The sequence below is a fragment of the Nanorana parkeri genome, unplaced genomic scaffold (assembly GCF_000935625.1).
Source record: "Nanorana parkeri isolate BGI_ZX_2015 unplaced genomic scaffold, ASM93562v1 scaffold224, whole genome shotgun sequence".
In the NCBI taxonomy this organism is placed as follows: domain Eukaryota; kingdom Metazoa; phylum Chordata; class Amphibia; order Anura; family Dicroglossidae; genus Nanorana; species Nanorana parkeri.
Genome location: NW_017306492.1, coordinates 615,489 through 636,460, shown reverse-complemented (window position 1 = coordinate 636,460; position 20,972 = coordinate 615,489). Strand labels below are relative to the sequence as shown.

Below are 20,972 nucleotides of genomic sequence, written 5' to 3'. Positions count from 1 at the left end.
CAAAAAAACTGCAGTGTTGATGCTACTGACAGACTCTAACTGGTGCTTTCCACCATGTTTCTCACAGCTGGTTCTGTAAGTGCATCAGGTGGGTGATAGTTTCAGACAGTATTGTGCTGTGAAGAGAGAAGTCTCGTATAACAATAAATGACCCCTATAAAGTGAATGCATTTTCTACAGACATTGAAGAAAGATAGACACTCGATAACCTGTGTGTGTGGGCTGCAGGCAGCCGTTCCTGCATCCCTCCCACATCTCACAAGGTCAAGCTGCTTCATATACGCAGAGAAGTTTAGCAGAGAGCCTCTATGGGCGCACTGTGTATGAACATACCGGTCAGCAGGTTCACAGTACGGCTATATTTAGTGCTTATAAGTCAGCTTGTTTGGTTACATCTGACTGTGCAGATGCGTTCTCCCCATTTTTAACAATAACCTTGTATTTGGTCAAGGTACTACACTTAACGGGAACGCAGAAATAAAGGTTATTCAGTTCTGCAGTATGGAATTTATATATAAAAGAGCCAGAAAATTGTATTTTAAATGCAAGTAATTCATTCTTCTGTCTGGTCTGTAGGGGGTAGAGATTTCTAGTAGAGGCTGGAGAGGTAAACCCGTTGACAGCCTCTTCTGTCTCTCAGGGACTCTACTGGTGAGATCCCAGCGCAAGTTCCTGGGTCTACATATCTGCTGTGCCCATTATGAGGGGCTCCCACCATCCCTGTGCTGAGTTCCTGGGTCTACAGCCCTGTTGTGCCCATTATGTGGGTCTCCCATTATCTCTCTGCAGAGTTCCTGGGTCTGCACACCTGCTGTGTCCATTATAAGGGGTTCCCACCATCCCTGCGCAGAGTTCTTGGGTTTACAGACCTATTGAGCCCATTATGAGGGGTTCCCACTAGGGATGCACCATTACTGAGTATTGCTCCCGATACTGGAACTTCCCGCTTGGTGACGAGGGAGCATGGAGTCGGCTTCCCGGCCAATCAGGAAGCCGGGGGGCTTGTAATGACTCACCGCCCGGCTTACTGATTGGTCGGGCAGCTGGCCAATCAGGAAGCCGGCTCCATGCTTCCTCATCACCTGTTGATAAGGTAGCATGGAGCCAGCTTCCCGACTAATCAGGAAGGTGGGCGGCGAGTCATTACACACCACACGGCTTACCGGCTAATCAATCAAGGACCTCCGGTATCAGTATTCGATAGCGGCTTGCGAGTACCAATATTTTTTTCCGGTACTCGTACTCGATACCGAAAAACTGGTATCAGTGCATACCTAGTTCCCTCCGATCCTATGCTGAGCACATGCATCACTGAAAAGAGTTTAAAAAGTTGACGGTTTTGTTTATAGAGAAAATGTGACGAGTCCTTCAAGAAGAGATCTGTCTTGAGTCTACAGTTGGCCATACACGGGGCAAATTCCAGCCAGTTTCTGAAGAACAGGCCCAGATTCTCTTCATGGGTGGCCATGTTGGTAGCCCACCACCTGACATGCTTCGATCTGAAAGTCGAAGGAGCTGGGTGGACAATACTCAGCCAGTCAGCTGCAAACACTGGTATCGGGTATTCTGGATGATCTTATTGATTTTTCTGGGGTTGGGAGAACTTCCCTTCGCTTTCTGTCCCAGAGACACAACAGGAGATGGGAGGTGATCACTCCAATGTGACAGGTCCCTTGTAATTGTCACTGGAACAAGTGTCCCCATTGGAAGATTTCCCCTCACCTTCTGTAAAAGTTTAGACTTTGCCTCACTTTCTGTTTCTGTGACAATGGTCACCAGGACAAATCGAAAAGGTAAATCTCTCCAGCAGTTCAATCATGACACAGAGTCTAATCTGCTCCATGAAAAACTAAAGATACATTTGAATGACCAAGTGCAGTGTATGAGGTTGATGATGTCACAAGGGAAAGGGAAGAAAATCTTTTGTTTTTAGATATATTTTAACCCATTTTTTTCACAAAAAAAATTCCCTGAGAGTTTACCCCACCCGAAATATATGTCATAGTTCATTATTTTTACTAGGGATGCACCAATATATTGGTATCGGTGCAGATACAGAGTATTTGGACAAGTTCTCCTACTCGCCCAAATGCTCCCGATGCTTATCCCGAAACCGGTATCAGGAAGCCGGGCGGTGAGTCATCACACACCGTCCGGCTTGCTGATTGGCCAGAAAGCCCGCTCTATGCTTCCTCGTCACCTGGTGAGGAAGGAGCATGGAAGCGGCTTCCTGGTCAATCAGGAAGCCGGGTGGCATGTAATGACTTGCCACCCGGCTTCCTGATCGGTCGGGAAGCCGGCTAATCAGGAAGCTGGCTGGCAAGTCATAACACGCCGCCTGGCTTCCTTAATGGGATTTCCGGTATTGGGATTAGTTATCGGATAGATATCTGTGCACGCATTTGATACAGAATAACTATCTGTGCACCCCTAATTTTTACTGGACGGAAGATTGACAAGAAGGAGGTCGCACATCAGGTGTACGTCTGCCCCTACCTGCTCTTTGAGCTCTGCCAGCTGGCCGGACAGTTGCTTCACCAGGCTCATGGTGGAGTCCAGCTTCTCCTGCAGGTTGCGGATCTCGTTCTGCTCGTTTTCCCCCTCGCTGCTGACGAGGGACATGGCGCGCATCCGAGGGAACCAGTCCAGGTTCTTCTCCTGGAAAAGAACGGCGAGGAGATTCATTTATCACACCCGTTCCCCAGCAGGACAATGCAGTCACAGCATCAATCAACACAGCAGCTCGGCCTGAGAAAAATCTCTTTTTGAACGCTTCATTAGTAAGCGGTAACCCTTATCAATCAGCTGGAAACCAGCTTACTGCAGCACCGGCGAGTGAATCTGATTGGTCACCTGGGATTTACAGACTAGAAAAGAGCAACTGCCAGCCCTAAAATAAAGCATATGTATAAATGGTTGTCCTTAGTACAACAATAAAGAGAAGAATCAGCTATGGTAATCGTTAGGTGTCTGATGTAGTTAAAGAGACCCTGTCACCAGGCCATTCATTTTAATAACAACCTTCCTATGATATTATATGAGCATTGGACATATTCTATTCATGTTATTCACCTGAAGAAGCCTCCCTTGTGTACACATCTAAAACTCACGAGACTGATGCTGTGTGCCGCCTTCTTGGATGTGATGTCAGCATCCCCAGCAGACTCAGAGCTGTCACTCAACAGACACTCTATAGCCGGGGTAGGCAACCTCAGCAGCCCACAGGTTTGGAACTACAAGTCCCATGAGGCATTGCAAGTCTCTGACAGCCACAGACATGACTCCCAGAGGCAGATGCATGATGGCATTTGTAGGGTCACCACAGCTGGAGTGCCAAGGTTGCCTACCCCTGCTCTTGGGTTCCTCTACCCTTCACCCCCTGGTAGCTATATAAAAGGTTATGTAGGAAGGGGAAGGGAGGAGTCGAGAAGCTGGCTCAGCATAGACAATAATTAAACACTCCCAGAAAGAGCGGGTGGCTGTGCTAGAGAATTGACTCTTCCTATAGAAGTCATATTTTCTAACAAGTTCAAGTTTAGTTCAGTAACTTGTATTGAAACTGTAGTCCATCTCGTGATGGACTACAATCTCATGTTTAGTTTACTAATTTGCATTGAGATTGTAGTCTATCACAGGAGTGAGCTTGGAGCGGTGACTACTTTATAATGCACACAGGGACCATGGGGAACAAAAGTAGCCCCCCTCCAGAAGGAAGGACAGTGTCAGCACCAATTCAGAGATGATTTGAGGATCTACAGCCCAGTGATAAACAAATAAGATACATTTTTGTTCATAGCTAGGGTACGTGAATGTATTTTTTAAATTCAACTCTTGAGTTTGGTGTCAATTTAAGAAAAGTTTTATTAGTTAATTATGCCTGACGCAGATCAGCCCCTGCTGCAGCTTCTCACCGTGTGACTCGTTCCAAGGTTACAATGTACAGTCTGATCACTGAGGGAGAGGAAACTGAGGAAATGACTGATCATTGGGGGGGAGACTGAGGAAATGCTTTCTCCTGCCTGCAGCAGACTGAAGACATCATCCCAGCCTAGGCACAGTCTCTAGACTGGAGCCCAATGGTGGCTTTTAGTGATAAAAGTTGGAGCTTTTGTAAAAAATGACATGGAGACATTTTTTCACACAAATATGTAAAGTCACTGAAAGATCCACTTCAAGACAGTGACAGGTGATCTTCAAAGACTGTGTATGCTAAAATAGAGAATCAGCTTGTTTTTCCACGTGCAGGAATTTCCCGAGATGTAACAGAAAATACCACGTGAGGGGGTAACGTGGGTACAGAAATGTACAAATAATCTTTCCTAACTTGCCCCAGTAAAATGCTATTTCCCCATTGTATCCCTGAGCTAAACACTGCGACTCTCAGCGGGCTCTTATCAGGGGGAAGTCAGTGCAGTTATTCAGGTGACGGTTGTCTGGTCCTTACACTGAAGATATTATCTATACAGTGACGCAGTTTTCTAGGAACAGTCGGCTGAGCAAGTTCAGTGACTACAGATAGGCTGGATTAACCCCTTAGGATCCAGTGACGGCAGATCTACATGACGACGAGAGGCGCCCTTCTGCAACAGTGACTTCTGATGTATCTCAGTTTGACTTTTACAAAAATTGACCATGATACCGTCCAGCCAGATAACGCCGGGGCATTGACTGCAGTCTCTGGACAATTGTGCAACCCTTCTTTTGCAGACCGTCACCTCAGAGGAAGTCAATAGTGACGAAATGCATCAGGTGGGCGGATCCATGCGAGCATCAGTATTAGGGCCCGTTCACAATAGATGCAGTGCGTTCCGGCCCAATTCTGGCCTGAATGCACTGCCACGCATTGCGGCCGGCTCATGTTTTTGTGGAGCAGGGGTGGGCATGGCAGGGGTGGGCATGGCAGGATATTGAAGTGACATTATGCCTGCGGTCTGGTCCGGTGCAATCAAAATGCTGCAAGCACTATTCTGATCGCACCGGACTGGACCGCACCGCAGGCCTAATGTGCCTTGCGATCCCGTGTGGATGATCGCATTGCGGCCGGAGGGCGGGGCTACGGTACCATTCACTTCAATGGCTCGTCACGCCCCCTCCTGCCCCACAAAAAAGGGAGCCGGCCGCAATGCAAGGCAGTGCGTTCTGGCCAGAATCGGGCCGGAACGCACTGCATCTGGTGTGAACGGTTTGGGAAAGATAAGCTAGAGTTGGGAATATACCCCAATTTATCGAAAAACGAAGGGGTGGATTTGGTTCTATACATATCACCAAAGCGCTAATTGTTTATCTGAAATATGGTGAGCAATAGGAGTCGGTGAGTGCGGCCAGGTCTTATCTTTGAGCACTGATTCACTAATTGTTTATACATTCACGGAGGTGGTGTGGATTATAAAAGTTGGAAGATAGATCTTCACATATTTCAAGGACTTTATTGCATTAAGAAGGAATGGACTTCACATACGGATATGTAGATTAAGTGGGAGTTATACATCACTTGTGAGATTTAATACAGGACTTTCTATATGTACACATTCTATGAGATGTACTAGCACAAGTATATGTTTTTTTTTGTTATTCACATTTTTGTCAATGTTTATTATGGCTTATAGTGTCTAGAAAAAATGTTTAAAAAAAAAAGCTGCCGCTCTTGTCATACAAGGCCAGGGACCTGAAAGGTGAAAAAAGGAATAATACTCACCATTAATCCAAGGCTACCCCCCACAGTACCTCTTCTTCTCCACAAGATGTCCTCAGTCTTCCAGGCTGAATGACACCCAGTCTCACTCCACCCGGAAGACTGAGGGAATACTGTGAGTGCAGGGTGTCATGGCCCGGCCCTGAACACGGTGCCATGTGCTAATAGTGTGCTAATGCAAAAATGGAACTGATGTCATAAGAACAGTAGTGTGTGTGTGTGTGGGGGGGGGCGGCTGTCATTTACTGGTGGTAATGACCACCAGTAAACAAATGACTTCAGGCAAGAGGGAAAATTGGCCAAATCTAGCCATTTAGTTTGCCTATTTGGTGAACTGTGACAAAGCTGTGTTCAGGTCCAACTCATGGTGAACCCGGTGCTTATCCCTCCCTGTGATTTACATATGACATACAAGGTTCCTGCTTGGGTCAGCACAGTGTTTGCTCTTTTCTGTTCCTTCCTCTCGCTGCAAGTCTATCAGTCTGACCAGAGTTATTGAAACCGTACAATGTCTACCTGTGAGTTAGTTTTATCTCAGCAAAATTATTCTGTATAAGTGATTATTCCACATGTCAAACCTATAGGCACTGGGGGAAGAATCTAGAAATATGAAGCTAACATATCCACCTGAACATATTGAGCCCAGGCTTTAATGGACCCCCCCTAAGGATGTGACTGGACAGTGAAAGAGAAGGAGAGCTCATCTCTCTGTCACTCTGCTCTCTCCTACTTTCAACATGTGAACTGATTGGCCCCTGGTCCCCTGCTTCCTAATCTCCCAGTCTAAGCTCTACTGTGCAGATACGGCAAGAGCCTGTTACCAGGTCAAATTGAGGTACCTACACTTCTCAAATTTGAAAAACACATTTAGAACCTGTTCACACCATCCTGCATGTGTTACATGCTCACATTGGTCTGCGTTGTGTAGGGGGGGTGTGATGCGTTGTCACAATGCAGATGAATGCACCTGGTGTGAGCGGCCCCCCCCAATGATGTATTAATGATCACAGAGCTGCATTCATTTGCCCGGAGTTCAGCTTTAAGCAGATCCAATATTTCAAAATAAAAGTCGTAATTGATCATAAGCAGGATTTGTTTTCTTCCGTCCCGCGTTACAGATTCACGTTACAATCTGGATGACGCACGCCAGCCTCCAGGATGAGGAACGTGACGCAGTTCTGGCAGAGGAGACCGAGTTGATGCTCAATGAGCAGATGCTATTGATATAAATAGTAGAAGAGTTTCTCCAACTAAACAAACAATTTCATAAACCAAATGTGAGAACAGTCTGGAGATTATTGCATCAGCCCGACAGCCTCCTCTCTCCCTCTCCACGCCGCTCTGCGGGCTCCATCTCCATCTGGCTGTGGCTGAATGCACACTGCTAAGTGGAAATAGTTCACCACAATAGCGGAGGTTTTGTATCAATGCGCCTATTCAACAGGCGCGGTACGGAGCAAAGCAATGTGCTTTACAAAAACTTAGAGAGACCCTGTCACCAGGTAGAAGCACAAAAAAAAAACATCAAAGATTTCAGATTCTGATTTGCAGCGTTTTTCCTTTTTCATAAATAACGTTTTATTCCTTTGAAATGTGTCATTGTACTTGACTGCTCCAGGAAGAGTCAAATCCCTAGCACAGCCCCCCCCCCCCCCTTCTTACACATCATTTCCTCCTATCCTATTCTGGGAGTATCTAATCATTCTCTGTGCTGGCCCAGCTACTACACCCCTCCTCTCACCTTCATACATAACCTTTTTTTGTGGCTGTCAGGGGAGGGGCAAAGGGGAATACTATAGAGCAGGGCAAGCCAAACTTCAGCCCTCCAGCTGTGGTGAAATCCCATCATGCATCTGCCTCAGGGAGTCATGACTATGAGTGTCAGAGTCTTGCAAAGCCTTATGGGACTTGTAGTTCCACAACAGCTGGATTGTGGAAGTTTGGCTACCCACCCCCCCCCCCTAGAGTGACAGCTCTGAGTCTGCTGGGGTTGCTTATATTACATCCAAGATGGTGGTGCCAAGCAGCAGTCTCAGGGCTTTTGGATGCCCGCTCAAATCTTTCTGAACGTTCCTTGGGTGCGAATAGACTACCGCATATTGGCCACTAGATGGACCTGAGGAACATAGGAAATGAATACAATGTTGCAGTCTGATCACTGGGAGAGGGGAGACTGAGGAAATGCTTCCTCCTGCCTGCAGCAGAATTATCACTGGGGGAGAGGAGACTGAGGAAATACTTCCTCCTGCCTGCAGCAGACTGATCACTGGGGAGAGGAGAATGAGGAAATGCTTCTTCCTACCTGCAGCAGACTGATGACATCATCACAGCCTAGGCAACGCCACTGGACTGGAGTTCAAGGATTTATGTGTAATGGTAGAGGCAAAGCTTTGCTAGAGACATACACTGTGACATGTTAGGGGTTGTCCACTTTAAACTGGTTGTAATAATATGTAATAAACACCTGGAAGTGTTACACTTCACAAGAACAAATATATCTGATACAATATAGGGGTCAAAAAAGGTGCAATAATTTTTGTGCGCTAACTTGCTGCAAAAATCAACATATAGAATAAAAGAAAAAAAAGAAAACAGCATATACAGAAACGTTCTGAAAAACACCACAAAGAAGGCGCAGCGGTGAAATAACCGCCATCATTTAGCGGCGCCTATCTTTACAACGACCGATACTACAGAGTGTATGTGCGCCGAGGTGTATCTCGCTCATTTCGGATAATTGCTCAGCATTCTCAGGAACTGTGTTGAACAACAAGTTGGTCACGAGATAAACTTTACAATGGAGATACATAAAGATGTTTTCCATACGTCACTGGTCTGTCCACGTGCGACACACCTGCCCGGGGACAGATAACGCTCTGTGACAAGGTTTATCTTCAGCGGGGAGTCAGGAATCTACAGCGGACGGGTCACAAAAGTTTAATCAGGTTTCAGCTGCACGTGAGGATATTGTGGGCTCTGGAGCGAAAATCGTTTTATGGTCGCTTGCAATATGACCTCTGAACTGTGAACATAGGGACTGCGCAGAAGTTGATTGAATAAACTCATAAAATATTAAAGGGCATTTCTAGGATGAACTAGACTTAGAACCCCCAAAAAGATCCACCTTCTGGGACCTCCAAATGTATGCAGAGCTTCTGCTGTAGCTTCGGCCTGTGCATTCAAGTCACATGTGCTGCCCTGACCCATCTATGAGTGAGGTCTAGCTCCTCCAGTAAGAAGGTAGAGAACATGTTGATATTCCCCAATGGCGGCCATACATGTTCTCTTACCCATCATCCTTATGAGTAGAGTGTCAAGCATGAGGCTCTATCTCTCAAAGGGACCCTGGCACGGGGCAACCTGGCCTCAGTAATCCACTGAAAGCAAATGGTGAATTGCCTCGGTGGCGGGCGCATCCACTGTCAGCCAGCCATAACAAGCGCAGGTTGGCGATCGGACTGTGTCTGAACCACTGGCCAAACAGGGATAGACAAAGGCCTGGATGTGGTCCACCAGCCGTAAAATGCCCAGGTCTGCTCTAAGGGCTCACATGCTGACAGATGTTGTGTTGCATTGCCACACGCTGGCGGATGTTGTGTTGCCACACGCTGGCAGATGTTGTGTTGTGTCGCATTGCAACATGCTGACGCATGTTGTGCTGCATTGCCACATGCTGACGGATGTTGTGTTGTGTTGGATTGCCACACGCTGACGGATGTTGTGTTGCGTTGTATTGCCACAAGCTGGCAGGTAATGACTTGCCACTTGGCTTCCTGATTGGCCAGCTTCTCGACCAATCAGGAAGCCAGGCAGTGCCCAGCTTCCTGATTGGCCGGGAAACCGGCTCCAAGCTCCCTCGTCACCAGGTGACAAGGGAGCATGAAGCCGGCTTTATGGCCAATCAGGAAGCCGGGGGTGGGTAATGACACTTTTTCCATTTGGCTTCCTGATTTGCCAGCTTCCTGACCAATCAGGAAGCTAGGAAGCGAGTCAGTACACACTGCCCGGCTTCCTGATTGGGCAAGAAGCTGGCTCCATGCTCCCTTGTCACCTGGTGGGAGCATGGAGCCAACTTCCCGCCCAATCAGGAATCCAGGCAGCATGTAATGACTCGCTGCCCGGCTTCCTGATACCGGAAGTTCAGGTATCGGGCTCGGCATCGGAGCATTTGGGCGAGTACGAGTACTCGCCCAAATACTCGGTAACGGCACCGATACCGATACTATCGGTGCATCCCTACTTGGAAGCATTACACTTGCACATTACTGAGCATACAAATAACATTGCTGGGTTGGGTTGATTGGTGCACACCCTCGTTGGGGGGGGTGAGGGTGCTGGAGGGCCGGTTCACACCAGCTCCAGTGCGTTCCAGCATGATTCGCTGCACTGGAGCGCATCCCGGCCGACTTCCTGCATTCAGGGACGAGATGGGGCGTGGCGGTGCATTGAAGTCAATGACACCATAGCCACGCCCCCCCGCCCGCAGTGCGATCGCCCACAACAGAACATGTGCCACATCAGTGGCTGTGTTCCGGTTCAGTGCGATGTGAAAAAATGCTGCATGCACTATTTTTTCAGATCGCGCTGGACCGGAATGCACGCACTGATGTGCCACGCATTCTGGTGTGGGTGATCGCACTGCAGGCAGGGGGCGTGGATGCAGTGCCATTGTCTTCAATGCACCGCCATGCCCCACCCCTGAACGCAGGAAGCTGGCCGGGATGTGCTGGAACGCACCGAAGCTGGTGTGAACCAGCTCAGGGAGTGGCGCTGCCACGCAGGCATACAGGAGTGATGCCGCTGCTCTGGCCTGCGTCCTGCCCAGTTTCTGGCAACCAGTGACATCACTGGTTGCCAGGTGCTGGGCGGGACGACAGCCAGAGCACCCCGGCATGCTTAGAGCTGGGTGGGGAGATATCTATGGCCCTTACACATCTCCCTGCCTGTCTCTTAGCAACCTGGTAGATGAAAGTAGTCACTCGCACTCCATGATATTAAAGTCAATGCTGTTTATTGACTGAGATAACACACATCTCCTTAGCAACGTTTCGAGACCATGCGGTCCCGTCCTCTGTTTGCCTGAGGACGGGACCGCATGGTCTCGAAACGTTGCTAAGGAGATGTGTGTTATCTCAGTCAATAAACAGCATTGACTTTAATATCATGAAGTGCGAGTGACTACTTTCATCTATCTACATTTCATGGAGGCATCCGTTGTCACCACCGCACACACCCAGTTGGATTTGGGTTTTTGTCCGGTCAGGAGTGCGATGGAACAGGAGGATTAAGTTTCATCTTAGCAACCTGGGACGCTCTGGCTGGAAAGCGGTCAGCAGACACACTGCAAACATTGTGCAGCACAGCCACCATGCCTCTCTGCCTGCCGCCCCCCCACGTGAGATGCCGCCTGAGGCAATAGCTTTCGGCTGCCTCAATGTAGAGACGGCTCTGCAGCTTTAGATTAACATGAGACAATATAATTGGCTTTCTGTTTTTGTCATTATAGGATGTAATCGTACACTTGGCGGTGAATTACGGCACCAACATTCTTGATGAATGGAACACAAAGCCTTTTGTTTAATGTAGCATTGTCTTTCAAGCAGCAAAGGATTCTGGGAAAAGCAGCTCTCCACCTGCACACGTATGTACGTTTATTGTTCATATCAGGAGCTGCGAGTTATGTCATGACAAGATCCCGCCGGCACCAGGGAACACCAGACTGCTCTTTGGAACGGTGAAGACCTTGAAGCTCTTTTCTTTCCAGGAAGCTGGCAGCGAGTGACAACATTCACGCAGGCCGCGCCATGGAATATGGTGAAGGTTTAAAGCGGACAGACCAAGGTTACAATGCGCTGAAGGAGATGAGTGGCAGTGAATTCCACACCTGTTCTGTGGTCGCTGTAAACACCCAGTGACGTGGGAGCAATGTTGTTATATAGAATACAGTTGATTTTCATTGCCGCTCATGTTACAGCTGACTCACATTTCAGCATCTAGAAGATCCACCTTCCTCATTTCCTCCCTCATCAACATGACAACGACATTGGAAATAAAACATTTCTGTCTTCATTATATACCTTATTTTAGTCCAGGAGATGTCACCACGGTGTCTCTGTGCATCTCTATGCAATGCAGGCAGATGATGGCTGTGGGAGGGGCCGCAGGGAGCTGTACATAGCTTCCTGAAAACATCACAGCACCCTGCCTCAATACTCCTCTCAAGAGCCCTCAGTCCTGATACAAGCAGGAATATTTCACACAGTCTGGAGGGGTTGGCACTCCTAAGAAAGCTGTATTTGCTTGCAGGCTGTCCTAGGTGACTGCCACATGTGATGCTGAGCCTCCATGATTGAAAGAACAGAAATTCAATGAATGACGGTGCTGGACCAGGGACAGTCAGTTGGGGAGGAAAGTGCTAGATGATGCTGGGTGTCCTCCAGCCAGTATATGAGGTGGGCTCTATCTGACTTGGTGCAGCTTCTAATGCACATTATGAGAAGATCACGATCACAGTGTGCAGTGATATCAGAATGAGCAATCTCAGTCCAGGAGAGGAGCCGGTACAGCTGTCCAAGACTGAAGGGGAGGAGCCGGTACAGCTGTCCAAGACTGAAGGGGAGGAGCCGGTACAGCTGTCCAAGACTGAAGGGAAGGCCGGGGGTTTAGATTTAAATATGAACGCACATCATATGTATTATTTCATGTTCAGTGATGTGGGATCATCAGATCCTTCTCAGACATGGTGCACTCAGTATGAGGCATGACCTTAGATTATGGGGTGGGAGACTAGACCCGAGGCTGAGCATGTGATCCAACATACATTTATCACATGACTGCTGACAAATCATGTGCCGCCAAGTACTGGGGCGACCCGGGATTGTCATTTATGTATTAAAGTGATATCACAGCCAAAAAGTGAAATCACTTACAATGGATGCTGCTCCTTGATGTCCGTTTCCTGCAGAATCAGCTGGTCCCCTGAGCACTGGACCCGATATCCTGTTTTAGGGTGGCTCCTTTCCCTTATGGAGAGCCCCTTGTGTGTGCTAGTAAGCGGAGTGTGTCCCCACAAACACACAGGCACAGCAAGGCACAACCCCCTCATCCTCTTCACATAGACGTGTGACCATGTGACTGGACAGTAAATGGAGAAGCAGCATAGTGATGAGCTAATCTCTCAGTCACTCTGCTCTCCCCTACTATCAGCATGCTCCTTGCCAGCCCATGAACTGATTGGCTCTGTGTGCTGCTTCTCCCTTTCCCAGTGTGAGCTCTGCTGTACAGGGATTGCGGGTGACCAATTCTAAATAAAATCCAGCTCTTTAAGGGCTTGTTTCCACCAGCCCGTGTGGCTACCACAATGTCCCATGCCTGAAACGCAAGGGATCGCATACATAAAGTCTCCTTGCGTTCTGGGGCGGGAGGGGGGTGTGGCAGTGCCATTCAAGTCAATGGCACTGCAGACACGCCCCCAGCCCGCAGCACAATCGGGCGTGGTATAAAATAGCCCTGCGTTCCAGTGCGGTACTATCGCATTCCGGGCACGGCCCATTGCGGTAGACGCGCGGGCCGGAGGAAACAACACATTTCGAGCTGTACAAAACACAGCAACAACTTCTGACTCTGAGATTGCGGATTCCCTCCGTGAATTATCGCCGGGTTACGCTGCGCACCTCCCGGTACAATAATAAATAGTAAGCAATTAAACATCGGAATCTTCTAACTGCAGACGGGGGAAGAGAATTGACTGACTGCGACATCAACACTTCTTTTCTGGGGAGAACGCGTTCTGCCATTGACACCGACAGTTCTGCGCGGCGTTTCAAGCGCCGTTTAACATAATTACAGTTACTCATAATGTGACGAGGGGTCGCGTCAGTCCTTAAATATAATTACGGCGAGAAGAATCTGGCTGTTCATATGTCTTCCTCCTACACGACGCAATTATAGTAACCCGCCAGAGAAGACGCTTGCGCCTTGTAGGACAGGCAATCTGCAAAGTTTCTTCAAGTCGCCGTAAACTGGGTCAGTGCGATGACCAAAAATAACTCGGAGCCCGCGATTACGCCAAAGTTGCATAATCGGAATTTATTTGCTGGGGGCGGGATTAACTCCATGCAAACAGTTCAATACGCAGATGAAATACATATGAGGGAGTTGTGTTACCTGCTCAAGGATTAGTCTTCCTGTCCATCCAGTCCTGAGATTTACACAGCACGGCCCTGTCTGGAAGGGCACATGACCTGAATTTTCTCTGCTGCACTTCAGTAACACTTACAGGTCTTGTCCCTTTCCCAGCCCGTGACAGGACAGTGAAAGGAGAAGCAGCAGACTGATGAGCTCATCTCTCTGCTCTCTTCTCTTACCAGCATGTCCCTTGTTAGCATTTCAGCACAACTGAATGACTCTTCGTGCAGCTTCTCCCTCCCCCAGTCTGAGCTCTGCTGACGCTGATACCAAGTCAGATTACTTGTGACGGTATCATTTACAGATTAAATTATACCGTAGGTATCATTCAGGTACTTACGCTGAATACATTATATGAATAAGAACAGATAAAAATACATTTACAGATACAAAATACTTGAGATCCTAATAGGTTGGACTTGATGGACTAATGTCTTTATTCAACCTCAAATACTATGTAACTATGTAACATTTAAAGGGTAATTCCAGTGTTTTGGCAAATGTGGGAAACTGAAATTGCCCCCACAAACTGGTCCCCTCCCCCCCTTCCCCAGTAGTCATACCTCTGGGGAAGTCGCTGTTTGCCCCCTGCTGCAGCCAGTGTACAGGACACAGTGGAATCATGCTCGCAAATGGTGAGCAGTCATTGGTCAGTGTGGTCACCTGACCATGCTGACCAATTTCTTTCAAAGAAGCGCCTCTCATTGGTTACCACGCTGACCAATGACTGCTCTCCATTTGTGAGCATTATTCCATATACAGAGTATCGGGCTGATGATGATGAAGCGATGAGAAATCTTTCCAATGGAAACACAGACAAGAACAACGTTTTAGAAGAGCCAGGAAGAGAAACATAGTTGACGAGCATGCACAAGGGTGGCTCCACAGGACCCTGCTAGGGAAAGGAGCCCCCCATAAAACAGGATATCAGGACCAGCTGATTGTGCAGGAAACTAAAACCTATATATATCAGGGAGGAGCATCCATTGTAAGTGATTTATTGGCTTAGAAACCCTTATGACTGTAATGTCACTCTAAGTTCCCCCGCAGCTGGACGAATCGCGTCTATGGCAGTCTGAAAGTAAAAGTCCAAACTACTTACAGCAATCATTTTAGCCACAAAGCTTTCCGGGCCGGTGTACTCCGTCGGGTCCTTCACCTTGATGAGTACGATAAAGTACAGGTAGTGCCACATGCAATGCTCCAACATGATGTGCTCCTCGAAGGAGACCGTCTTATTGTCAAACTTGTCCCTCTCCAGAGCTGTAAAAAAAAAAAAAAAAAAAAAAAAAAGGGTGAATCAGGACATAAGTGAAATATCTTTATTGTACCCTTATCAAACTGACGCTATCGCCAGACTATCTCCATGAGGAACACATAGCCAATAAAAACCACAACAGACCAAACTTTTCTCCACCCAAAGCTAAAGAAAACTTCCAGGATCAGCAAATATTGTCTAGAGTCCGGCATATTCTTCTTGAATCTTAGAGAGCTTTGTGTATTTCTTCCAGATCTGGGCAGTCATCAGTGTGACACTTCCTGTAATAAAGACCAGTCACTGCTGCTCGCCCTCCCTGTGCAGGCTGACTGGTCTGGTCTCCGCCCCCTTCTGTAGTTTTCTGCAGGCAGCCTGTAGTGGGCGGGGCCTGCTGGGCCCCTCCCACAGGCTGTGTGCAGCACGCTGATGATGTCACCACTACATTATAATATCGGCAAAGGCATTTGTTGCAGACAAAGTTGTTGGTTTTTATTCTTTGTGGTGGTTGCGGAATAGATTTAAATGAAAGTTTCTTACGCCTTTGAAACAGCTCAGACTCTTCTGCAGCCCAGTGATGATGTCACCTCGACTTTCACAAAGTAATATCTGGGTTTATATCCTTCACCGCTATACAGGAACATATTGAAATGGAATACGTTGTGCCTGGAGTTCAGCTTGAAGTAATATCCTCACATAGAGACAGACAGAGCGATGATTCAGGGAGGTGATTCACAGCGCTGAATATCCAGGCAAACTTTCTATATTTATATATCAATACATTCCATGAATCCCAGATAATGATTCATACCTATTACATGTAATCACTTCTGTCCTGGCAATTATGTGCGGCTAAGAAGAGGACAGAGATGTCCGTGCTACTGTCAGCGAGATGAACCGCGGCGGAAACATTTGCAGAATGTCTGGTTAGAATCTGCAGCACCAGATTGTTCTATTACTCCTCACACACATTGCAATCTGATTGTACAATCTCCTTAAGATCGACCAACTGCGATGTAGTGCAAGGGCCTGGCTGACTGGGTACAAACAGGATGGCTGCTTTCAGTAGGTCTTCATATTACAGATTTAAAAAATGTAAAGTTGATTGTAAAAAGATTGTCTGGTTAGATTGTAACATGTATGATGATCTTAAGGCCTCATTCACGCGGCGTAAAGTCGGGCCGTACAGAACCGAGTGGTGTGCACGGCAGTGACGTGCGGTACCTCTTGCTCGGGCCCCACCCCCCAAGTGCAGCCTCCTGCTGACTGAAGCTCCGCCCCGTCGGACGAAGCTCCACCCCCAACCTGTCCCCAAGCTAGTGTAAAGGAGGAAGGGAGGAGAAAGGCAGGAGCCTCCCTGTCCCTCACCGCTGAGACTCCGTGACAGGTAAGGGGGAATCAGGACATAAGTGAAATATCTTTATTGTACCCTTATCAAACTGACGCTATCGCCAGACTATCTCCATGAGGAACACATAGCCAATAAAAACCACAACAGACCAAACTTTTCTCCACCCAAAGCTAAAGAAAACTTCCAGGATCAGCAAATATTGTCTAGAGTCCGGCATATTCTTCTTGAATCTTAGAGAGCTTTGTGTATTTCTTCCAGATCTGGGCAGTCATCAGTGTGACACTTCCTGTAATAAAGACCAGTCACTGCTGCTCGCCCTCCCTGTGCAGGCTGACTGGTCTGGTCTCCGCCCCCTTCTGTAGTTTTCTGCAGGCAGCCTGTAGTGGGCGGGGCCTGCTGGGCCCCTCCCACAGGCTGTGTGCAGCACGCTGATGATGTCACCACTACATTATAATATCGGCAAAGGCATTTGTTGCAGACAAAGTTGTTGGTTTTTATTCTTTGTGGTGGTTGCGGAATAGATTTAAATGAAAGTTTCTTACGCCTTTGAAACAGCTCAGACTCTTCTGCAGCCCAGTGATGATGTCACCTCGACTTTCACAAAGTAATATCTGGGTTTATATCCTTCACCGCTATACAGGAACATATTGAAATGGAATACGTTGTGCCTGGAGTTCAGCTTGAAGTAATATCCTCACATAGAGACAGACAGAGCGATGATTCAGGGAGGTGATTCACAGCGCTGAATATCCAGGCAAACTTTCTATATTTATATATCAATACATTCCATGAATCCCAGATAATGATTCATACCTATTACATGTAATCACTTCTGTCCTGGCAATTATGTGCGGCTAAGAAGAGGACAGAGATGTCCGTGCTACTGTCAGCGAGATGAACCGCGGCGGAAACATTTGCAGAATGTCTGGTTAGAATCTGCAGCACCAGATTGTTCTATTACTCCTCACACACATTGCAATCTGATTGTACAATCTCCTTAAGATCGACCAACTGCGATGTAGTGCAAGGGCCTGGCTGACTGGGTACAAACAGGATGGCTGCTTTCAGTAGGTCTTCATATTACAGATTTAAAAAATGTAAAGTTGATTGTAAAAAGATTGTCTGGTTAGATTGTAACATGTATGATGATCTTAAGGCCTCATTCACGCGGCGTAAAGTCGGGCCGTACAGAACCGAGTGGTGTGCACGGCAGTGACGTGCGGTACCTCTTGCTCGGGCCCCACCCCCCAAGTGCAGCCTCCTGCTGACTGAAGCTCCGCCCCGTCGGACGAAGCTCCACCCCCAACCTGTCCCCAAGCTAGTGTAAAGGAGGAAGGGAGGAGAAAGGCAGGAGCCTCCCTGTCCCTCACCGCTGAGACTCCGTGACAGGTTACACAGCGGCGAGGATTTCCCTGCTGTGTAACCTGTTAGATGCCGATCGGAATGGAGAAAAAGCTGTCAGCTTCAGACATGACAGCTTTTTCCTCCATGATTCTAGGTGAGGCTCTGCCTCACCTGCCTCCCCTGACCGCACGTCCCTGGTGCACGGTCGTATTGGGCCGTCCCTGGGAGAGACAAGTGCTGCGTGTGATTGTACGCAGCAGCCTGTTCTTCCCTATGGGAGGACGCGGCCGTACGCTGTCATATGCACCCCCGTGTTGCACATCTGTGCGGGTCCGGGTGTCTGTGCTCGGACGCACACAGGATCCATCCTGTCTGCGTCTGAGTACAGACACCCACACGGGGGTGCGTTCGGCCGCGTCCTCCCATAGAGAAGAACAGGCTGCTGCGTACAATCACACGCAGCACTGGTCTCTCCCGGGAACGGCCCGATACGGCCGCGCACGCCACACGGATCTGTACAGCCTGACTCTACGCTGTGTGAATGAGGCCTAAAGGTGACCACACACAACACTCTGTTTAAAAGCCCCAAAAATAGAGACACGTGGATATTTCTAAAAGATATTTAGGCTAAAAAAATGATTGGACAGATAGAAAATGATGCTGGAGTCATAGGGAGTGTCGTATAATTAACAAGATTTAAGTTTCCGCCATCGTTAAAGTAGACGTAATCATTAAAATGTTATATAACATGTTAAAAGGGATTTTCCAAGTATTTTTTTTTAAATCTGAAGCTTTATTAAAATAATCCCTGTTAATCTGGCCATGAAGATCTTTGTTCTGGCACTTCCTGTTACAGGGTGACAGCGTTCTGTCCCTATCTCCCATTTGTGCTCCAGCATTGTCACCCTGTCACACGGGCTTCTGATGGAGACCATGATGCAGGAAACCCACCCTGTGAAATTTCATACAGCCATTGCTGGGTTTAGAGTTCACTGATTGGCTGTCTTTGCTGCCCATTATCAGTGATAGATGGTAGGGATGCACCCATACCGGTTTTTCGGTATCGAGTACCGATATTTTTTTTTTCTTCAGTACTCACCGATACCGAATACCGGAAGTCCCATTAAGGTAGCCAGGCGGCTTCCTTAAGTGTCGAGGGAGCATAGAGCCGGCTTCCCGGCCAATAATGACTTGCTGCCCGTCTTCCCGATACCAGAAGTTCGGGTGTCATGGCTAGGCAACGGAGCTTTTGGGCAAGTATGAGTACTCGCCCAAATAATCGGTATCGGCACTGATACCGATACTAGGATTGGTATCGGTGCATCTCTAACAGATGGTCTGCTAAGATGTAAGCGGTTCCGACAGGGACATTAAAGATGTCAGTAGGAGGCTTGCAACTGTTTCCAGACACAACACAAAATGGTTATTCGATAGATGGATTGTAGAATCTCGTTAAAATTACTTATTCTACAGAGAGCAAAAAAATGTATTTAAGGGCTGTTTTGGGCAATTATACACAGTGACCCAATGGGCCCATTTATAAAAGTTTTAATTGCTATGTTGCCGATTTATGGTTCCTCAGGGGCCCAGCCAGCACAGCCCCTCCGGGGATCAGAGGCTCACCACAGATGAAGCAAGTTGTCTTCAGAATTTCCTCTTTCTTCTGCTTCTCACTTCTCAGGTCAGCGAAAGTATCAATGATGACACCAAAGATGAGGTTCAGGACGATGATGATGACGATGAAATAGAAGAGGAGGTCATAAACAACTCGTGCAGCGAACAAAGGCTCCTGGAATACAGGATGGAGAGGACAGGATTAGGAATATATTCACAGTATAGTTCCTATCTAGGCATGTTAGGTTTGAGGTGCAGGACTGGGGCCTCTGGGACACAATAAGGTAAGAACAGGTCACGTGGGGTGAACTTAGTGCTTGGGGTTAGCTGAAGGTTAAGGATAGGGAAGAGTTCAAGTGTATATTTGGATAGAGTAGGGAAGTTATTTATTCCCCAGATGTAATTCTATTGCAGGAGATGAATGGGCGTCTTCGGCCGCAATCCTACCTCATTGGACCCCACTACCATAAACTTTGGGCTAATTCAGGCCGTGCGTTCCTTTTTTGTCCTCTTCATTGGACCACACAAGATGCTGTGTGAAGTGGCTCCCCTTACCTTGCTGTGATAAAGCTGCGGCTGTCCACCTGTTGCTCCCCAGGTAAGGACCCATTTTCTAGATCTTAAGCCCCCCATTCACGCCTGGACGTTTTGTTGTGGGTTTCCTGAAGCGTCACAATACTTACCATGAGGAATCCCATTATTTTCAATGGTAACCGATCACACCTGAGACTTGTGTAGCTTGATGCTTGTAGCTCAAAAAAGTACATGAGCATTTTTATAGGCACGCTTTGTGTCCATTGACTGCAATAGGAGCACCTGAATAATGTCTGTTTTATACACAATTTCCTGCCTAACACCATCGTCTGCTCCTAATAGCCAGATTTCTAGCATATTAACAAAAATGCTTCAAACCTAAAAGGCTTGAAAATTGTGCTGAGTTCCCGGGTCTATACACCTGCTGTGCCAATTATAAGAGACTCCCACCATCCCTGAGCTGAGTTCCTGGGTCTATACACCTGCTGTGCCCATTATGAGGGGTCCCACCATGCCTGTGCTGAGTTCCCCGGTCCTGGGTCTCCCATTATAAGGGGTACCCCACCATCCCTGTGCTGAGTTCCCAGGTCCTGGGTCTCCCATTATAAGGGCCCCCCACCATGCCTGTGCTGAGTTCCCGGTCCTGGGTCTCCCATTATGAGGGGTTACCACCATCCCTGCTGGCTCTGTATTTATTTTATACTATGTAGAATGTAACAGGAGGCGCTGGAACACAAAGGTCTTTGGGAACATACAGCGAGAATTATGGCAGGAAGCTTTAGCTGTTGGAATATCTGTACATACATAAAGCCAGGGACTGAATCATCCTACCAGACTCCACCTACAACTAAAACACTGATATGGGGTGGACTGACCCTCTAGCTATCAATGTTGGGTTGGTTGAAAAATCTGCATTATAATACAGTTAATATGAAGAAAATCACATGACAATGAAAGAATAGGAATGGCTGTACCCCCCCCCCCCACCCACCACC

At 47.7% G+C, this 20,972-nt stretch overlaps 1 protein-coding gene across 3 annotated transcripts in view; it reads right to left on the bottom strand.

Annotated features, from left to right (window-relative positions):
- Nucleotides 1-20,972, bottom strand: part of ITPR2 (inositol 1,4,5-trisphosphate receptor type 2) — a 263,467-nt gene that overhangs the window by 2,975 nt on the left and 239,520 nt on the right. For all 3 annotated transcript variants that reach the window (XM_018556081.1, XM_018556080.1, XM_018556082.1), the window contains 3 exons: nucleotides 19,453-19,618; nucleotides 14,982-15,142; nucleotides 2,497-2,658 (listed from right to left, as the gene is read on the bottom strand). In XM_018556081.1, the coding sequence (XP_018411583.1) occupies nucleotides 2,497-2,658; nucleotides 14,982-15,142; nucleotides 19,453-19,618 (489 nt within the window). The remainder of the gene's footprint in view (nucleotides 1-2,496; nucleotides 2,659-14,981; nucleotides 15,143-19,452; nucleotides 19,619-20,972) is intronic.